This window comes from Bactrocera latifrons, unplaced genomic scaffold, assembly GCF_001853355.1.
Source record: "Bactrocera latifrons isolate USDA-ARS-PBARC rearing strain unplaced genomic scaffold, ASM185335v1 scaffold_64, whole genome shotgun sequence".
Taxonomy (NCBI): domain Eukaryota; kingdom Metazoa; phylum Arthropoda; class Insecta; order Diptera; family Tephritidae; genus Bactrocera; species Bactrocera latifrons.
Window position 1 is genome coordinate 396,591 of NW_017537312.1, and position 21,573 is coordinate 418,163.

At 38.0% G+C, this 21,573-nt stretch overlaps 1 protein-coding gene across 2 annotated transcripts in view; it reads left to right on the forward strand.

Annotated features, from left to right (window-relative positions):
- LOC108975360 (zinc finger protein 704) overlaps positions 1 to 21,573 on the forward strand; it is a 287,817-nt gene that overhangs the window by 252,213 nt on the left and 14,031 nt on the right. Inside the window, exon 5 of one of the 2 annotated variants that reach the window (XM_018943784.1) lies at positions 19,210 to 19,263. The exons of the other annotated variant lie outside the window; for it this stretch is intronic. Coding sequence (XP_018799329.1) covers positions 19,210 to 19,263 — 54 coding nt within the window. The remainder of the gene's footprint in view (positions 1 to 19,209; positions 19,264 to 21,573) is intronic. 2 annotated transcript variants of the gene reach the window in all.

Here is a 21,573-nt window from a genome sequence, read left to right on the forward strand (position 1 = left end):
GCGATTTCGCGCTGGTTAGGGGGAAGAGTCGCCGATTGTTGGTGTAATGGCGCGCAGTTGTCGCAAATTTATGCAGTCGCCTTTGCTGCGCTTCTGTTGCGCTGTTGCGGATGACTCAGCGTGGCTTTGTGACTGTTGCATGCGTTTAAATCGCAAATAATGCATAGAAAAGGTTTTAAAGCGTAGAAGCTGTTGTGAGAAAATGTAACACCAGGCATAAGAGCATTCCCACAACAGTCGGAACGGACACGGATTTTTATCCGGCAGAGGACTGTCAACCCGACAGCAAATCTCCAAATTACTTCAGGAATGTTTTCTTCCGCTACAAAAACAACACGTGAGAACCTTAATATTAGTCGATACAACTGAAGCGTCTGCGTAGAAAGCAAATAACCGTTTGTTCTCCTTTAGATGCACGCCTAATGTCATGCTTCCACAAGGCACAAATTATTTAATTCGTTTCCTCACGTAACATTTTTGCCAAATGATCCTCTTTAGCAGACATCTATTTTAAAGTGTGTATACATATACATACATAGTATAAGTAATTTACTCCATTTATAACGTCAAAATTCTTCAGAACACTAGCTAACAATTTTCCAATCACAAACCAAAATCTTTACGGTTGGCAATTTGAAATTCGAATTCGAAGTATAGATAAAGTTAATAAAATAAAGAATTCCGCCTAAAAAGAAAGAAAATACAAAATTATTATGGTCATCAAACTTGCAAAGCAGCCACTTAAACAAAAACAGCTGAAGTATTTATATTTACTTCTCAAATTACAGCACATGAATTTCATGTATGTCAAAATATGTTTGTATGTACATATGTGTAACTAACTTTTTTTCTCTTTTATTTTTCTCTCTTTTCAGGTAAGTTAAACCAAACCATATTGATTTCGGTTCAAGATTATACAAAAAATTTGACACATGTTTGCTTCACTGGAATAACCGTAAAGAAAGGGACCCCCTATAAACTGTACTCAAACCCAACACGTGAGACCAATTTATATGTATGTATGTATTTATTATATTTTGTGGACAGAGTACCCGTATCCTAAAAGCATAGTAGCCATATGAAATCAACACACTTTAAATACATAAGTATGTATGTAGTTATAAAGACACGCTTACCATAATCATTAATTGTAAACGAGATTAGGAGGCAGCATACGTACATATATCTAAGCGTAATGCTCACAAAGCCATTGCAACGAAACGCTTGCGTATTCCCCAATAAATGTGCTGCGTCTTGCCGCCAGCACGAACCGAAGTATGATGTATGCATGCGTCACGCCGCGTCGCCTAGGCCGCGAGAGCTCACCGCAGCACATGCAGGCATTCGCCGTAGCGATGGCGCTTCATCATAAACAACCTTACGCATTTTTAATTACCCGCCCGCATATTTAAACGTAAACACCAATGACAGTGCTGCAACAGCCACAAACATATGGCAATAACGGCTATTAAAATGAAAATTATTCACAAAGACACGAGGAGACATAAACCGCGACCAGAGTCAAAGGCACGAGATACACCAACAGACGCTGGAGATGAATACGCTGTGATGCCGTGTGTACGTATGTATATTTGTGTGTTCGAAGAGTAGGCCCCCAGCATTATCTTTTTGTTGTAGTATAATTCTGCTCATATGCTCATAAAAACAAAGCTAATGCAATACAAAAAGCAACCAAAATAAACATATTCAGCGCCTTCGACAGCGTGTTCTCATACACATTTCATACGCATTTTTTCATCCAGCGATTTGCCCGACCGGTCATCCATCCTCTGCTCTTTTGTTCATGTGCACTCTGCCAAATTATAATCTACAAGCACACATTCGGCTCTCCACATTTCACGATCGGTTGTTTGCTCTGGAAGCAGACAGAGGTTCGCATGCATATGTAGTGGTGCTATATATTGAGGTTGAGGCCGGTCATTAATACCATCGCGCAGAGTTCAAACTGTGAGTTTGTTAAAATCACTGAAGGTTCAAAATTAACAACGAAATTACTTAAGGCGCAAATGAAACCATAAAAATACTTTGAACGTACACCTGTAAATATTCGGAGGGAAATTTCAGAAAAAATTTCAGAAGAATTAGACAGGAAATAAAAAATGACATCTGAAAAAATGTAAATTACTATCTTATTATAAGAATTTTTGTACCAATTTGGAGGTAAATATTTCTGAACGAAAGTCTGTTTGAATAAAGTGTTACTCCTCTAGTAAGTCGTAGCGTATTGATGGTATTGTGAGTTGAAAATCACATCTCTTAAATACATATACATACATATATATGTGCATATAGTAATTGTGTCATGCCTTCTGGAATTGGAAAAATATAGTATGTGCATTTCAAGATATATATGTGCTTATAGGTTTATATGTACATATATATTTTTATATCTAAAAACACTTGAGCAAACAGCTCGGTATTGTCAACACGAACAAAAACCGTTTTACAGGTCATTCTCCTTCCTTTGAGGATCCCTTTTATGACTTCTTCTCTGTTGGCGTGGTCAGTGCTGCGATATAAATTTCCAAAACTAAAAGAGGGAAACAAGCAGAGAATTAAAAAGCAAAACAAAAAAACAGAAACAAAAACAAAAAATAAAAACAACAAATTACACATTCATTTTGGCTCCAGCGTTTATTTACCTCAGCTGTGCGATCAGGGAACGGACCGAGCACATGTCTGCGACTCGACTACATTGTGTGCGCCGAAGTCGGAGCGCGCCGAATGTGCAAAAACAAAAGTCATAAGAAAATGTAACAAATTAAATAAAAATCTGCACTTTCTTTAAGAAGAATCAGATGATGGCCGATCAAGTGCAGACGAACGAACAAGAGAAGAGTCATGCCGAAACCGATGCTATGTTCATCTCTACCCGGTACTTCTGCACTACTGTGAGCCAGCCACCTCCGCTGCCGCTTGCCTGCCTTGTTGACATGCCGAGTACAATGGCTTGCGTTTGATCGTAAATCGCGCGCCAACACGATGTCGCCACAGAAATATGCAGCACAGAAAGCAAAACCGCGCTCACATGCCTGCAGCGCTGAGAGCTCGTGTGTGTGCGTGATTGTAATCGTGAAAGGCGAATGGATGAATTTTTCAACAGGCAAAAGACGCTGTCTTTCCAACTCATCACCGCATCTACGAAACTCCTGCCTGTATACATATGTATGTATGTCGAGTGGGTTTCTCCACTATAGTTCGCGACTCCTTCGACTATTGCGATATGCTGGTCGGGTTTTCACTGGTTTTATTACTTCGCTTTCGTTTAGTTTCATTTTAATTTATGTTTTGAGCAGCTTGAATTCAGCGCTCCAAAGCACTTTTGCGCTGCGAAGACATTCGCCAGCAGCCAGTCTTTGCCTATGAGCTGAACTCAGTACCTTTTCGACTGCTCTTCTTTTAATCTCCAATATATCTTTCCGATTCCAATTTTTTCACTCACAAGTGTCCACACGACCGGTGCGTCCATGTGTACACCTATACATAAGTACATATGTCGTTACAAAGATCACCGTAAATAATGCGACGAGCTAACAGTCGAGATTGAACGATAAATTGACCGGCACGTCAGCGGGCACAAGCCAACAGCGACGCTTCGCCGACGCTGCGTGCGCTTGTCCAGCAAGCGACGAAATGGCGATGCCCCGATTCTTAGTAAAGCGCAAATTAATTTTTGTAGTATGTGTATTTATTGTTTTTGTTGTGGGCTTCACTTTAAAATGCATTTACGCGCGTATGCGTCATCGTCCTCATTTTTCCGCGATCATTACCGCATAGCAGCTAATATTCTTTTAATGCGATGATTGCGGATTACGGATATGAGTAAGTGCCGGCGGGGCGCTGTGAACTTGGATCGGCGCGTAGGGCCATTGTGTCGGCTTGGCCATTAAAGTACCACGCCGGGCAGGCATGCTGCCGACTTACTTCAAAGCAGCGCCAGCAACAGCTGAATCATTTAGTGGGCTTTGCAAGTTATGTATAATATTTGATGGTGGTATTTTTTGCGTGTATGTATGTACAACAATAATACTGCTTACATACTCGTATACATATGTGCATGAATGTTTAGTTTTTATTGGAAGAAAACTCTAAACGAAAGCAAATGATTTTCCACTCGCTGCTACAATTTACTTCCTTGCCACTAATGCACAATAGAAAAAAGTGTACAACAATAACGAAATGTCAGGCCAAAATCATTGTCACGTCAAAGTCATTGTCTTTGTCGCGCTGGGCTCCAATATTAAGACAGCGGAAACAACAAAAACTTGAACATAGCAAATAGAAGAGTTAAAACTAACAAAAACAACAAAAGTGATGAACAGCGGCCACGTAATCGTGATAGCAAATCCGCAGTAATGGGCAAAAGCCAAAGAAAAGCAAAATAATATTTTATAGTATTTCACACACACACACACTTATATGTATATAATGAAAAAAATGCGCAAAACCAAGCATTGTCATGCAATCAACTGCCGTGTGGCAACAACAACACTACTTACGTGCATACTATACATGTAACCGTCTTCACAACAAACGACAACAAGCTGCTGATATAAACAAAGCAACGACCGGCCGGGCCGCATACGATCACACACCCCGAGACCAGGATTTGGTGGTGCACAACGAGCACAGTTTCTGTTGCTTCAGCCATTAACTGGCAACAAAACTACAGCAGCAGTGGCAGAAACAACAACAATATGAGTAAATGTGGCAACCGGCACAACTTTCAACTCTTAACTCCACGCCACTTGGCTATTTACTACGCTTTGTTTACATTTGTGCGCATCGTGCCACCAGCGCCCCGTTTCGCGTTGTTGCTTGTTATTTGTTGTTTGTTGCATCCACGGCTGCAGCGTGCACTGGCTTGTCTTGCCACAAATGTGTATCAACAGAAAGCATCATTGTTATTGCTACTGCACATGAACACGAGCATGTTGCACTGTCAACGTTGCACAAACAAGCACATTTGGTTGTGGCAGAGTTGGTGCTACCACTTGGCCCGGTACGGGCAGGTGAAGGCGCTGAATTGTAGGAGGCCGCTATTCCCAATGCACACTTTGCAACATTTGTTGCACTTCTATTGTGTTGCCTTTTGTTTTTATTGTTATTACTATGCGCAAAGTTAAGCGGTGCACTCTCAAATACATACACATGTGCGCTGGTATGACTGCTCATGTGCAAGCATGAGTTATTGCGCTATAATTGTTGCAACAATTGCTAGTTGCAGCTACAAATGTGGCACAAAGTATTCGACAAGCGAAGCATGCCACCTAGAAATTCCACATGGCGCATTGTAAACATCATATATTTTATAATTATACAACAGCAAAAATCCCACTTGTACATACACACATGGGTGCATGTGGCATTTGCATCTTTCTGTGTGTGTGTGTGAGCACCATAYTTTATAGCTTTTTCGTTGTTGTAAAACTTAACCCAAAACTGTTGCATTCTCGTGAAAGTTTTATTCCAAAACCAACAACGGCAACAGTTGCCCCACTCGTATTGCCTTCATGCCACTGCCATTTTGAATTACTTTTTAACCTACACAAATTCTGTTTACAAGGGGCGTTGCAATCTAAGTTCATTGACATAAGTACAAACATACAAACAGCTGCTTATATGCATATTAATAGAAAGCTGCCGAAAGCCAGCGCTCACACAAGGTCTTGCATGCTGAAACGACGGCACTCACATTCATCTGTACACATACATACGTACATATATGTATGTACATACCATCGGAACAAAAATGAAACGGAGCATTCAAAAAGGTTATGCTATTAATAAGAACGATTAAGCGACTCCAGTTACCACTGACGGCAGCGCTTCGTTTTCTGCTCTTTTCTATCTCATATCCCAAAAAAAACCTTCTCATAAAAAGGGTTCAGGAATAGTCTAGAATTTAGTTTCGTCAAAAGCACAGTTATGATTTTTTTCTTTCACTATTTTAGGTCATATATAAGAGCTACTTTCACTCACTCTCTCTCTCACTCTGATGCCATATAACATTTCGAAAAACAATTTTATATTAGTCCGTCCAGTTTTAATAAAAACAAAAAATTTTTTTGAAATAAATTTAAAATAATAATAAAAATTGAAATTTAAATTAGAATTAGAATTTTAAAACAAAATTAAATTTTAAAATTTTTAACTTTTAATAATAAATAAATTCAATTTTTATTTAACTTAAATGAAAATTAAAAGTTAATCATTATTTATAAAAACTAAAATTTAAACTAAATTATATAAATTAATAATAAAAGCAACACAAACAAGTAAGGAAGGGCTACCAGTTGCTACAGAGTATTATAGAATTTTTCACCTAACAATTGTATAATAAGGTTATATACATATATAAACGATCAGGATGACGAGAAAAGTTAAGGTACGGTTGAGTGTCTGTCTGTCCGTCCTAGTCAATACAAATACTTTATCTATTACGTCCTTTTAAAAGTTTTAATAATCTCAATAGAAAAAATCTGCTGAATTTGAACTAACCTTCTCACAAGGGTTTCATTGATTTCGAAGTCTTTCTTACACAATTTTCCAAGAAATATAATACCAGTTAATTTTCGACTCCAAACCCACTTCCCCACAAATATATAAGTTTAACGGTAATGTGAAAAGAAAAAATCAATTTATGTACAATCGCCTACAATTGCGTCAACATTAACTTGACACATTTATGGCTTCCAAATGCTCTCATGCAGTTAATCCAGTCGTTATTATGCCGAATAGCCCATAAAGCCATATGCCATGTTAGGGGAACTGGAAATGCCAACACGCCTACAATTGCTGGTGTTTCCCCACAACAAAGCGCACTCAAAGCGATAATACTCACTTGCAGCATTCGAAGGGTCGAACAACGCGCTTTTATCATTTGCCATCACGGACAATGGCATGCCCCCGCCGGTGGCAAAACGTCAAAGCCTTTAAATAGCGTATCGGCCGCGCTGAGCCACTCGTGCGCAGCTAGTCTAAGTTTCAATTAGCACCGACCAACCCTGGAACACTTAAAATCAGCAACCACAATTGCCTTCAAAGCTGTTTAGTTGCCTCGTGCATTGCTGTCAGCGCACCTCAGCAAATACTTTCACAAGGCATTTGAAGAGCATTGGATGACTTTTTATGTCTCCGCGGGGTGAGAGCGGAGTTAGCTGTGCTTCACGAGGGGTGCTTTTATTTTGAAGTTTACCGCATTTTTTGCGATTTATCGCCAACAAAACTTCTCTGTACAACGAACTTGAAGAACCACGCCAAAACGCTCACCAGCGGGGCCAACGGAACGGTGGTGTCAATTCTACATTGCTATGCTTTCTTGTAACATTAGAAGTAAGCAACATGCCAGGACAATGACTCTGCCGATATGGGACATTTTCGGTTTGCATTTACGGAAATGCAATTGAGACTTACTGCCACTATATTTGCTTACGGTTTGATTATCTGCGTTCTTCGTAACTTAATTTAAGCGCTTTCGCTCACTTTGAACTACTACCGTGTACTAAGCGAGGTATCACAATAAAGCAGCAAACAACAAATTAACTGTAACGGTTCTGTCTTTCTACAAATTATTCCGACAAGCCTCGTGCATTGGTTTCTATGAGCATAAGCATAAATTCCCAAGTCGGCTTTTCTTTTCATTGCTTCCGGGAAAATAATAAACATCTAGTGGTCACTTTTGTCGCGCATACATTAAGATTTCTACATCGATTTGCCAGTGACTTTACCGCTATAATTTAGTTAGTATGTGGAGAGGGAGAGATCATCGTGAGCACCTAACAGTTCTAGGCAATGAGCTATCACGAATATGTAGGTTCTCCACAAAATATAAGATGCATTATATAATACATACATATAAGTATTATTCACTGGATCTGCATTACCTTCTTGCAGTTTTGGGTGCCTGCAGATGGGAAGCTGAGAGCCGAGACTAGGATAAAAGTGCTTATTGTGACTAAATTCGGCTTTAAGCGTCCACTCTGCAGGTTGGTAAAAATCTTTGGCGAGATTCAGGGGGCGTGGACTTAACGAGAAAAGCTGAGTACTCTCCGAGGATCAATATATTTATCGTTGCGAGAAATGTGACATATTTCTACTGAAACATATTTCCACTTGAGGAAAATTTACCACGACACCTACATACGTTAATTTATAGGTGAGGAAACTATGCACATAATATATTTGCGAACTTACAAGAATTGCACTTGTTATGTCTAAACCCGGCTTCATTACAGGGTGTAGTACCATTTAGAAAAATACATACACATACAAGTATATGTATGCGTATGATAAGTAGAAACATCAAAAGAGAAATTGAGGCGTGTTGAAATCATGTCAAATACTTGGTATACTTAACGAAAAATAAGGGTTATAAAACGACAAGCATTGATGTGCGGAAAGTAGAGCGGAGAAGGGGCAAAGGAAATGCAAGCAAGAAAGGGTCACCAGCATTAAGTTAATCCGGGTGTTGCACCCTCGTGATGAAGCGGATACATGCACCCTCTTGCAGGCCTACACAGTTACACACATACAGATACAAAATATGAAGCGTGTGCCCTGAACCTGAGCCAATGGATCCTACCTAGTCTAGCAACAACACCGGCGTTTTGTTTCAAACAATCAACCTCAAAATTATGAAGGGGAAACATATAAAACATATGTATATGCACGAAGTAGCAACAACATCTACAACCACAACAATGCTCGCAACGTGCACATAAAAGGTTGAATACAACAAAATGTCAATAACCTGAAGTATTGCAATGCAGGAAAATCACCCGATCGCTCTGGCGAAGCGATACAATTTTCCTGACGTGGCAAAAAACGAGATTTACCTACGGTGTGCAATAACAATAGTAACACACACTCATGTATTGTAGTGTTGGATGGGAAGTTATTGAAGCTGGTGCCGGGCGCGAAAGAAGTGCCAAAGTACAGCGGTGGAGTGGATAGGTGTATATACATATAACGTAACTATTTATCTATCGGACTGTAATACCGGAAATCCCTAGGTTCACACGAAGCGCACGCAACTTACCGTGGCAGTTGACAGTCGGGACGCAGTGTTTGCTAACAGAGCAACATATATGTATATGCATGTATGAATTTATTTTATAAAAAAAAAAGTGGCAACAATGTAAGCTGGCTGCTGCACAAATTGTTGACTGACAGAAGAAAGTAAACTTGGGTATTGATCCATGTCTTTGAGTTGAAATGAAAATTACAGTTAAGGAGTTAGTCGAAAAAATAGCAGTGAGCTCTAAGATATTTAACAAAAATGAGCTAAATCAAAAATAAGTCATCGAAATAATCGATAACATTTTCAAGTTCGCTCTTTTATAAGTAATATTAAATTGTATTGGTGTATTAACACCAGGTGAAGCCAATCTAACGCCATAAAAAGGCCTAACGTCTATGACTTATTTTGGCCGTAAAGAAAGAAGAATGAAATTTCTCTCTTCCAAGCTTCATGAAACATAAATTTGAAACATTTTATATTGACATTGTAATTCCTGAGAATTACCTTTATTCAGAGGACCCTTAACGTACAAGTTTGATTGTAAAAACTCGAAATAGCTGGAAATATAAAAACGCGATGGTGATATACATAAGATATGCTGATAAAGTCGAAAAGTTAGATTTTAAGCTGAACAGTAGCTTGTTTCTTTAAAGCTACCGTTCAAATTGAAAGTGGATACGTAGGATAGTTTCCGAGTAGCATTGTAGCCCCATTCAATAATGATGTTAAGACTCTAAAGCGTACTATAAGCCAAAACAAATTCGATTTCGCAAAACCCTGAATGTCTTAGCCTTTTACATAAATAATTTCTAATTTATATTTTGTCATATTAGAACAAGACTTTTAGCACCATAATTATCTAAAAATCAGAAAATTCCGGACTGCACTTAGTTCAAATACTCTTATCGATATGGTAACGCTGTCTTTCGGCTATTTGTTGCTGCGCCTCAAATTGACTTAGTACGCATATTAATTAAACGTTTAATTGTCATCAGATTGTAAAGTCAAATCACCATATATTTGTTTATTTTTAAAGGTTTCTGCAATTCATTCGGCATTTGATCTACATATTTTGGCAGCTCTCAGTTTACTATCGTCTGATCGTGCACACACAGTCACAGTTTCAATTAGAATTAGAGCAAAAGCTACACTAACGGCATAATTTCATTGAACCCACTATGGCACGACACACGCCCGATAAGTCTGTTCGTGTGTGTGTTCATATTTTAATTTATTTTTGTTGTTGTTAAATTGTTATTGTCGACTTTGTAGTGTCAACACTTTGGCGTATATTTTAGTTACTATTTCACAGATGTTATTGTTGTTGTTCTTGCTATTTGTTCAAAATTCGTTCATTGCCATTTCACTTTTTTGCTTATCAGGCAACAACCCCGGTATTTGTTTTGAATTGCGTAGTCGCTTTTTTATTTTGAATATTTCGTTCTTCATTGAACTCGACTGAAAGCACAGACGGACGACAAGCACTACCCCATAAACGTCCACACATACACACCTACATTCATGTAGTGGTATGTAAATATTTACAGGCGTTTAGTGGAAGCGTGACTATATACTACAATGTAGTTCGTAAGCTTGTGATCCAGCGTTTAGTTTCGGAACAAAGTAACAATTTGACTACTTATCACATTTTAAACTTAAAATATAGTAGTTAAGAAGCGCATCTCTAAAGCTCCCCCACCTCGTACTTGCTCATGTTGCTTTAATTGTTTGTTTCGTCACGTCTAAGCCGTATTGTCGCACTAATGATATGGGCTCACATATAATTTACTGTTGACTAAAATAGCGGTTACTGTTGTTGTGGAAAAGATTGCTTTTACTGCCGAGCTGTGACGTCAGAGTAAATAGGATTACACGTTAAAATTATTTACATTTACTGCCAACGAAGTTTGCAGCAGTTAAAGAAAACTTCTTATTCTGAGAAAGAGCGTGCCTACCATAGCACAGATATCTAAACGACTTTAAAATCAGTAAAGTCTCTTAGAGTTAGTTTATTGCATCGAAGAAAGTGAACATCCTATTTCACGATAAATCTGTAATGAGTTCCAGGACGCAGTGATATTTCTGGTAATTTTGAAACAGGTGAACTAGCCAAAGCTGACGCCACCCTACAATTAGACTTCCATAAAGAGGTAATACAAGTATATCCCTCTTTTAAAAGTAATGATATATGAACTCTAGTAGGAGTCTGACTCGTTTCTATCTTAATGGCAGACATTCCAGAATTATTACAGAAGCGGCCGAGACGTAGAAGAAGAAGATTCTGTAGAAGAGCATCTTCTATGCTAATACAAAGCTTTGTATGGGAAAAGATTCGCAACTTTCGGTCAAAGATTTCTTGGCGATATCTCGGAAATCGCACGTATAAAACTCTCTGAGTTGATGGACTTCATCAAGAGTGCAGGATGGGCACACACAGCACAACAGCGAGGATATTATAGAGTGATATGATTTTAGTCCCGGTGGTTTCAACTCTACTCACTAACTAAATGTCTCTTATATCAAAGGCGCTTAATGCACACACACTTTTTCCATCGACTGCTATCTTATCAGAAAACACACACAATCGTTCTAATTATTTTTTCTGGTTGCGTAGCGGATATTAGAATAGATTTCAAATGCAATAAAAACTACAAAATTGTTTATTGGTTGCGACTGCAAAGCAAATTATCAGCACCTGAGGTGGTTGTAAATAAACACGCCAACAAAGCGCACCCTCCCTCTCGCCCGCGCATTGACGAACGTTGTTTTTGTGGCACTGAGCGTGAGGCCTGCAGTAGTTATTTGTCTAATGTCTACTATAAGTGTGTGCTTGTGTTTATCTATGCGTTTGTATGTGCGTGCCTGGTTGCTTAGAGCACTTTTGGGGTCATTGTCACCAAGGTCGTTTCGCCGGGTAACAGCGTTCCCACTGTCATTGCCATTGCCATTGTCAAGTGCATTAATGGTGTTATTCGATTGGCGTTGGCGTTATTTCAACGTTGTTCCGCCGCTGCCGCTTTTCTACTCGCGCATGTACATACATATGTATGTTGCGCTTTACTATTTGAACTGGCTGTCAGAAAATGCGAAATTTTTATAGCTGCGCTCGCACCGCCTATTCACCAGTTCAGCTGGTACGTACACACACACACTCGCGCAAATGTTAGTTCACTTCCTAAGCGGCGCATGCATATTTAGTATGCACAAATTTCAGCGGCCAAATGCTCAGACTTGCACTTTTCGCTGTCGGAATGTTTGTAAGTCAGTGAGTGTGTGTTGGTATGTGTGTAAATATAAACACGTAATGCATTTGTTGTTTGTTTTCGCGGGCATTACTTAAGCGACCATAAAATCTACATATATGCATATGCATGCCTATGCAGTTATATAAGCATGCAAACATCGCTGTCTAAGTGTGTATGTTTGTTTGTATGTATTGAAGCATGTGTTCTAAGCAGCTTTGCGGTGAATGCCCAAGCAGGCAATTTCCGCGCGAATTTAGTGAAATTGATGACCTTCAACTTGGCGGCGTCGGCTAACGAACTGCCCGGCTGTAGTTTGCAATAAAAGTCAACAACAGCAAGTGTATTGCCATATTATTTGTACATACTCACACATTGCGATGTGTTCCGTTTGCAGCTAGATAGAGATTAATGATTTATTGTTATTGTTGTTGTTGTTGTTGCCTATCTTATGACACATTGCACACGCTATCGCCATTCCAATATCGCTCCAAAGTAAATAAACATTTTAATTGAGCTAATGTGCATATTTACTAATTTTTTAGAATTACAATAATAACAACAACAGCGCAAAGGTATTTTGTAAAGAAAGTGTAGTGTAAGCCTTAAGTTGTTGAGGCGGTTTTACACAAGCTCTTATTGAATTAGAAATACAATTAGCGGTTTGCTCTAACCATCTATGCATATAAGGCTGGATTTGCAAAATCTTTACGYAATTAATTTTATTGCTTCARACAATATTTAGTTTTAGTAGTTCCATTCAYGACCTGATCAAAATACTAGCCATATTCGTTGTCATTTTGCTGTTTGCTTATAGATGAGGTCTACGACTTCAGCTCTAGACTTCGCTAAGACCAAACTGGTAAGAAAATAACCTCGCCCAAAATAAACATTTTAATTGAGCTAATGTGCATATTTACTAATTATTTAGAATTACAATAATAACAACAACAGCGCAAAGGTATTTTGTAAAGAAAGTGTAGTGGTCTCTTATACACATCTAGATGTGTATAAGAGACAGCAATTAGCGGTTTGCTCTAACCATCTATGCATATAAGGCTGGATTTGCAAAATCTTTACGYAATTAATTTTATTGCTTCARACAATATTTAGTTTTAGTAGTTCCATTCATGACCTGATCAAAATACTAGCCATATTCGTTGTCATTTTGCTGTTTGCTTATAGATGAGGTCTACGACTTCAGCTCTAGACTTCGCTAAGACCAAACTGGTAAGAAAATAACCTCGCCCAACTGTCGGGCTAAAACATACACTCCCCGGCTTTCTGCACAACTCGAACAAGTTTTTACTCGTTACAACCTACATGCAGTTAATTCCTTAAGAATTTCAACTGCAACAAAAAACAGTTTCGAATAAAAAACATACCTAATTTAGCAATTTGAAAATATCTAGAAAGCACGCTTTCTGCGCACTTAACTTCCGGCTCAAAGCCTACTCCTCGGCAATACGAAACAAGCAGATAAGAAATGAAGCGGTGAAGCAACATATGAATATTTATGTATATGTATGTGACATTTTGCTTGCGCACCAACTGTAATGATAATGTGGAAATAAGAAATTCGAAGTTGTCACTTCGCAGCTATGATGCAATTAAATGGCAACGGTTTCCACATTATCAATTATTTTAGTTGCTTATGTAAGCTTATTTATATGATTGCATATTCCCTGCGCAGTAAAATTAGCCAAGCTAATTGATTAATATTAACATGCTATTTTATTTTAGCTCGAATTAATGTTATCGGTTTTTTTCAATTTTTTTTTTAACTCATAAGCCATAAATATGCGTTGAAGAAGTTGTGCAAGCGAAATGTCATAATTCTCCTTTCCTTTGATTGCGATTGCTGCGTAAAATAAATTCCCTGTTGTCGTTCATTGAACCCACGACGCACTTTCGACGCTGGTGCCACCGACCGTTCGGCCATTGCAATGCGGTAGCCCCACAGTTTAGTCACCCTTAGCCAACCTGATTTTGCATGGCAGAGGCTAAAAGCACGCTTATATTAACAAAGCGGCGAAATTGAAACCGAAAAATCAGGTTAATGCATTTTCGCTGTTTGTGGCTTCGAGTACAAAACTCTATGCTTTTTCCTTTTGTAATTTTTAATTTCATATTAATACTTCTGAACTGACATTAGTCACGTACGAGAATGCCAAAGGCATATCCGTAGCTCTGTCGGCGTTTTGTAATATTGAATTGCACTCACAAGCACATGCACATGTACATATATCTGTATGCATGTGTGTGATATGGAAAACAACTGCGTAGCTGCTTTGAAGGCACGTGCGGCTTCTTACACCGAGATGTGGCGCCAACCTACTTCGACTCGTATAACTCCTAAAATAACAATAACAACTTCGAAAAAAAAACGTTTTTTTAATTAAAACGCTTCCACACCGTGTGCGCTGGGTCAACCGCCAATTTGTTAGAGTTCAACAAGCCGCAAGAATCATAATTAGGTTCTAAATGCAAAACCGCCGACAGTCGCAGCGCAATCACTGCTGCAGACTCATTACCGCACTCTTGCACACATATAAATAATATGTTGTGCGCTGTTTTTCAATCCAGCCGCTACAGCGCCCTTTAACAGTCTCAATTTGGTTCCAACTCAGTCCACGTTATTTTTTCATATTTTATACGCACTTGTGCCCTTCAAACAAATGCGCCTATGAGCCCCGTGTAATTCCTAAGCAAAAAAAAATTGTCGAAAAAATCGTCTCTTTGTGTGCGTGAACGCAATTCCTTGCCGCGGGTCGTTGCACCGCACGAAATCAGCACTCGTATGTTCCTTCGGTTCATTTGCCTCGTCACGATAACCTTCAATAACTGTCTAGACGTTCACCGTTATACGCTGCATTTATTTATTTATTTTTTTTTTGAAATTGTGCGAATTGTCGTATACAGATTGCGTATACGCACTGTAGTACCCCATGTTAGGCAAATTTTTATAAGCTCACAAGAGTGTATGTGTGTTGTATATGTTTGTATGTGTGCTCATCAAAGCACATAGGCACCAGCCAACGATCTCGGCAATAAATATTATTAAACTTTCAAACGTTACGTCGTTTTTTGCCCAAACTTCAAGGTCAAGGCACCGGCCGGCAGGACATTTACCCTTTAAATTACAAAAACAAATATATACACTTTTGAGACCGGAAAATTTGCAAATTGTTACGCAAACTCAATTGGAAAATTAAAGTGGACAGTGCAAAGTCTGCAGAGTAATCATACTCGTGCGCACATAAATTGAATTTTGGTTACGCCTTGAATTCCAACGTTTCTTTAAAACTATCTGTCTTCTTAATATTAAAAAAATTACTCATATATTATATACCATGCCGAAAATTCTGGCGTACTCCCGGCCAATTCACACAGTCTCATTTAGCCTAGCAACCAGAAATGGCATACAGACGTCGCCTTTGAGGTCATGTCAAATGTCAAAGAACATGAAAGCGGTCTTGACACCTCCAAGGCAGACACGCAGGCAACGTCAGCTATGAATTGCCTCATTAAATCAATTCCATTGCCTAAACCCTCTTCGCGAAGCAACTACTTATTCATAAGCATAATTTAGCGTCTGCTTGTGTGTGGCAAACACATTCCTGCCGCAGTTGCAAACGCCCGTGAATGAAGCAGTATTTTGCGCCAGACACATTTTCGAGGCCAAAAAACGACCTTGTATTTTACGCAACTCACCAACTCAAACGTCGCTTTTCGCTTTCATTTCGGCCACAGCTGTCGGGACTCCACACACGATACTCCGTACTCTACACTGGAGGTGCATGACACTACAGCCGTATACCATTAAAAGTGCCACAATTCCTAAAAATTCTCCATTGACTTCGTCTGTGCCTGCCACCTGTGCTCACACGCGCATTGATCCTTCGACGTTTGTCCTTGAATTCGAACCTTCGCACGCAATTGCCTACGTACGAAGCTTTCTGCGACTATTGGCCCGTACGTTAAAGCTCGTTTGTCTGCAGCAGAAGCTTTATGGATGACCAAGCTCTTCTAAATGCCGCCGAGTGTGCTTGTGTAAAAATATTTAGGCCAAACTTTATTAACGAGTACGGCTACAGCAAAACAAATGAAACGTCTCAACGTCTGCCACATTCTGCCTACTCTACATGCTAGATTTAAATATTTGTTAACTTCTGTCTGTGACGCGTCGTTGCTGCGTCTCTGCGGAGGAAAAGGTTAAGCGCCTCGTTTCCTTCGGACGTTGACTGTACGCTACTAAACTGTACGTAGCCTACATTAAGGCGCTACCATTACTATATAGTATACATTAAGGTGTTTCGATTATGACTGGTGTGCGTTTGCCTTTTATGACCACCAAGTGTACGTAACGCACCCACTGCTCGTTGCAGAAATACTTACGACAGACTGCCTACGTAAGAGTTACGCCTCTGCCCGCAAAATTCGTATCTACTAGGTTGCGAACTTTCGTTGCATTTAGCATGTGCTCGCTTAGCGAAAAAAGCGTGGGTGACGCGAGCAACACATATTTTTTCAACTAACTTAGTGGGGGTTCATACATGCGTGGGCTGTTGTGTTATTGTGGCAACGGCATTACGTGTACCGATGTCAATGTCAATGCCGCTGATAAATGATTAACAGAAGGCTTATGCTTCCTTCATACGATTGATTGGGCTCATGAGTAATGAGCTTGATACACTGTCGCGGAAGCATGATTAAAGGGCTATAACAGTGTGACGCATGAAAAATTAGGCGATTTTCGTGAATTTTTTAAGAAAAAGTTCGCGATTGAATATTTCGAACTTCTTTGAACGTAATGACGAATATTTTTAGCTATATTTAAGATTTTTTTTACAAAAATGTTGAAAAATAACAGAGTTACGGGCTGTCTTCGGAGGTGCAAAAAAAGTGCCCCAACTGCTGGCATGATTCCGGCCAAATGAGTAGCTAAAACCAAAAAATTTTAAATCTTTATTAAACTTTAAGATATTTCCCATACAATGACCTACGATCTTTGAAATGTATCAAAAATTAACAAGTTTTTTTAAGAAAATTTGGTCGTTTTTTATTGCCAAATTGACAATTTTCAACCAATCAAAAGGATCGTGCGTCATTGTATAGTAAATGTATTCAAAAATCTCCTTTTTGAAGTCGATCGGTGAATATCTGGTTGAGTTATGACGCCAGCAATTTTGAAAAATCTCGTTGCGAGAAAAACGCGTTGAAAGTTTCACTTAAATATGTTTGAAGCTCCGAGCGGTCGCTCTTTAGAACGCTGCCAATCAAAAACTATTCAAGATACGACCTTCCCGATCTCACAGGATATTTTTCGAAATATGGGCTATAGAAAAATGTTTCATTGCTGAGATTTGAAATAATTTCTATTAGCTTTTCGGTGCCTAAAGTTCTTTTTAGCCGAGGTTTCCATAGTAATCTCCGTATTTAAATTACCACTTGTTTGCTCAATTTAAACATACATAAGTGCGCCTCTGTTGTGAAACTTGACGCCTACGAAGAAATGCCTACGCAGTGATTTCAATTTTACACCTTCGCTATTTTGCGTGTTCGTGTTAGTGACGTCAGTAAGACTCCTGCTACAGTTCGCATTGAATATCATTCTGTTTAAGAAACCATAAAATAAATTACCCACGTATACAACATGTATTTCACGCATTGCCTCATATATTAAAAAAGATTTTTTTTTTTGGAAAATTTTTGGAAAAAAAAACAAATGTTTTTTATAATTTAATAAAATGTCTTAATTTTTTTCAATATCAGTCTCCGACGAGCGGCCGCATGTCATTAACCCTTTCTCCTTTAATTTAATACATTTTACAGTTCTCGCATTTTCTGATTAATTGCACATACACGCAACGGCATTTCATTAACTTAAAATTGCTTTCCCCCTTCCCCTTTGTTTGTCTTGTCCCGACAAAATTCGGTTGTTTACGCTTTGACTCGTATTAAATTGCATTTGCCATTTGGTTAATTAGCATTCGCGTGATTTTAATTGAGAACAAAAGCAACGACACACAATTATTGCCGCGATTTCATTAAAATTTATTCGATTACAACATTTTTGGAATTATTATAATTTTGTTTTTTTACCCACATGAAAATGTACAACCATTAGTTAACTAATAAATTAATATACTAACAATAATTATTATTTTTTAAGAAAGCAGTAACCTCTGGAAAATCAGTGTAAATAAAAACAGATAAGACAGACTCGCAACAATATTTGTCAACCTTCTACGAATTTATATGACCAAAAGGTTGGCAATATTATGTTTTCAGTTTTAGTTTTTTAAATGGTAAACTTCACTAACTCGAGTTCGGCCTCAATTCACAGTCTCACATCTGAAAAGAAGAATGATAAATTCATGATACGAGATAAATTCAATATAATTGTAGTTTTTTTTTTTTTTGGTATAAAAAGTTTCCAAAATCACTCACAATGTCTGTGGGTATTTTATTATAAACATTTAAATCTCAGAAATTCATTCGACAATTTTGAAATTGTTGAAGTTATGGCTGGTTCATTCCTCAGAATCTCAATTGTTTTCCCTTCACTCAACATTCGCAATTTGGCAGCCAAAATTATTCTAGGTCAGCAGAATTAAATAACACAATACGCTGATCTTGGATTGCTGATAACGGGTTTTAAAGGTTTATATTATCAAAATTTAGTCAAATTGAGTAAAAATTATATTACAAATAAATTATTAAGTATCGAAATGAGCATTTATTTTTACTGCTGTACCGCAGTGCTACCTCTTCCTTAATAACAATGCAAGAACGAAGTAAATTTTTGTACTATTAGCTTTTATATTTAACTTTTTTTCCACATTATTTCTCACAATGTATGTATCATACTTACAAGTATATGTCCCAATTCACATATTTTCTCACTTCTTTCATTTTCAGGTAAGTCCCTTTGAAGTCAGTACAGAAGTTCAACAAATAGGATCTCAATTTAACGTAAGTCAAAGCATTCGTAATCGAAATTCAGCATGAAATTAAACAACTTGACTTAAACCTGCGCAAGCAAGACAATTTTTGGCTGCACGAGTTGCCGCGACAGTAAATATTTTGCGCCGAAATAAGGAAACACAAGTTGGCACCACCAATTCGGCTTACAGTTAAATTATGACTTTCCATTTCTGTTGTTTTTCGAAAATTAGTGACGGCGTGTTTTAAGCTATATTATGAAAGAAAGCAAAGACACCAAAAAACGGAGCAAATAATTTTAGTGGCACATTACGGCCGCGGTGGCAAATGCAAAGCGAGTTGGCCAACACAACAGCTCCATTAACTGCAACTCCGTTTGGTTTAACCATTGCGGCCCGATTATATTGCATTTCATTGCTGTGCAATTCAATTCAATGCTCTTTGCGCTTCGTTTCAGTTCAATTCGCCTCTTTCTCTTCACTTGAAATGTAATTCGTGCGCTCAAATGTCGATTACAATGGGAAATTACATGAAATTAATGTTGGTCCATTGCACCCATTCCAGTTTGTTGGGCGGCAGTGTGGGCACAGCGCACACACACTTACACAATAATATAGGTGGGCGGCATTCACCGGCAAATCACCGACAACCAATGCTTCCAGCTCCAGACAACTGTACGGCTGGTGAAATTTCGTGGAGTAAACGCGATTTCGCACGAATAAACGACGCAAATGTAATTGGGCACACTCCAAGTCTAAGATTATTCGAACATAGCTGCCACCACCCCACAAATGGTTTCTTACGCGCACTCCTACGCTTCACTGCAATCTTTGCGCTTTTTTCCAATTTCTTTTCTGAAAACGGAATTAATCGGTTCATGTCTTCGTGATTTCTTATGCACCCGGTCCAATTGCAAATTGTCTACAATACTTGTTCATGGTTTACTTGGTACGGTGTGGAGTCAATTCGTAAATCTTAGCGAAGTAAAATGAATTAAGTTATAAATTAACCCTAGAATGCAACACTGAATTCATATGAAATTTTTTCCGTATAAATATTTTGATTGTAATTCATATATGTTGGAAATATGTACTTACATATTTTATTACCCCTACAGGAGTCCAATATTTTTATCAAAATGTAATATTTTTTAAAGCTACAAAAGTTTACTAAGAATATTCAAATTAATTTATCTGACCAACTTAGATATATAGTCACCGTTAAAAGTGAATTTTTTCCTTGCCGGTGCTCTCCGTACTCTCATTCAAATTTTTAATGATTTTACGGCAAAAAGTTACTCATACGCACCGTATTTCCGCGAACGTGGTCTTGATAGGATGAATGGGGGCGGTTATTGCACTATTGAAACAAAACGTATAAGTATCATTTGAATTAAGTAACATTGCTTGTACATCCCTTCGTTTCAGTATGTTAGAAAACAAATTTATTTTTTCAGCCCTTGTTAGTTACATACAATAGCATAGCAATAGGTTTTTTGCTTAAATTTGCGGTAACTTAACCCACTATAAGTAAAATAAAACAACGTGGCACCGATAAGAGCGCAAACTTTTACATGACCTTAAAATATCCACAGGGAATTCATGCTATAACCCGCAAATGCTAAACATACTAAACAAAAACCACATATAACTAATTCGCAAGGAAAGTTAAGCAAGATGAGAGCAGATAACCATTTGTTGTAGCTACAGTTGAGAAAGGCGGATGCATGTTGCACAAATTAAGGTTAACCTAAAACGGTAAAGATTGCGTGCTGAAAGGCATGAGGAAATGGAATTTATAAGAAAGTGTTTTTTTTAAGAAAGGCTGAACATCACAGGTTGATATAGGAAGGATGCAAACATTATTATTAAACATACCCAATTGATGCAAAGTCGCTCCAATAGCACTAATATATACCAGCAAGGCAATCTATAGTCGCTTTCCAACCAAAAATTAGTAATAAAAAACCTTTTTTGTCGTAAAAATATTATACGATCTACCAATTGTCCAAAAAAATCATCTCTGTTGACATCCATATCAGAGTTTTTAAAAACTGTTAGTTGTTTACTTTTAGTAGCATACAACTATGCTGGCAATTTCTCATTTAAAATCAAGCTTTTTAAGCACTTATACGGATACTTGTTAAATGGACTATACAAGAGCGTAATCATAAAAAACGAAAAATTTTGTTGTAATAAAGTGGAAATAGAGATGAATTCCTCAATATAAGAATAGATATTATTCTTGAAAATAATACTGAGCAAGTAAACATTTCAAACAGAAACTACTACAAAAGCAATGTGAGTATAACAAATAGCATATGAATATTATATAAAGCCC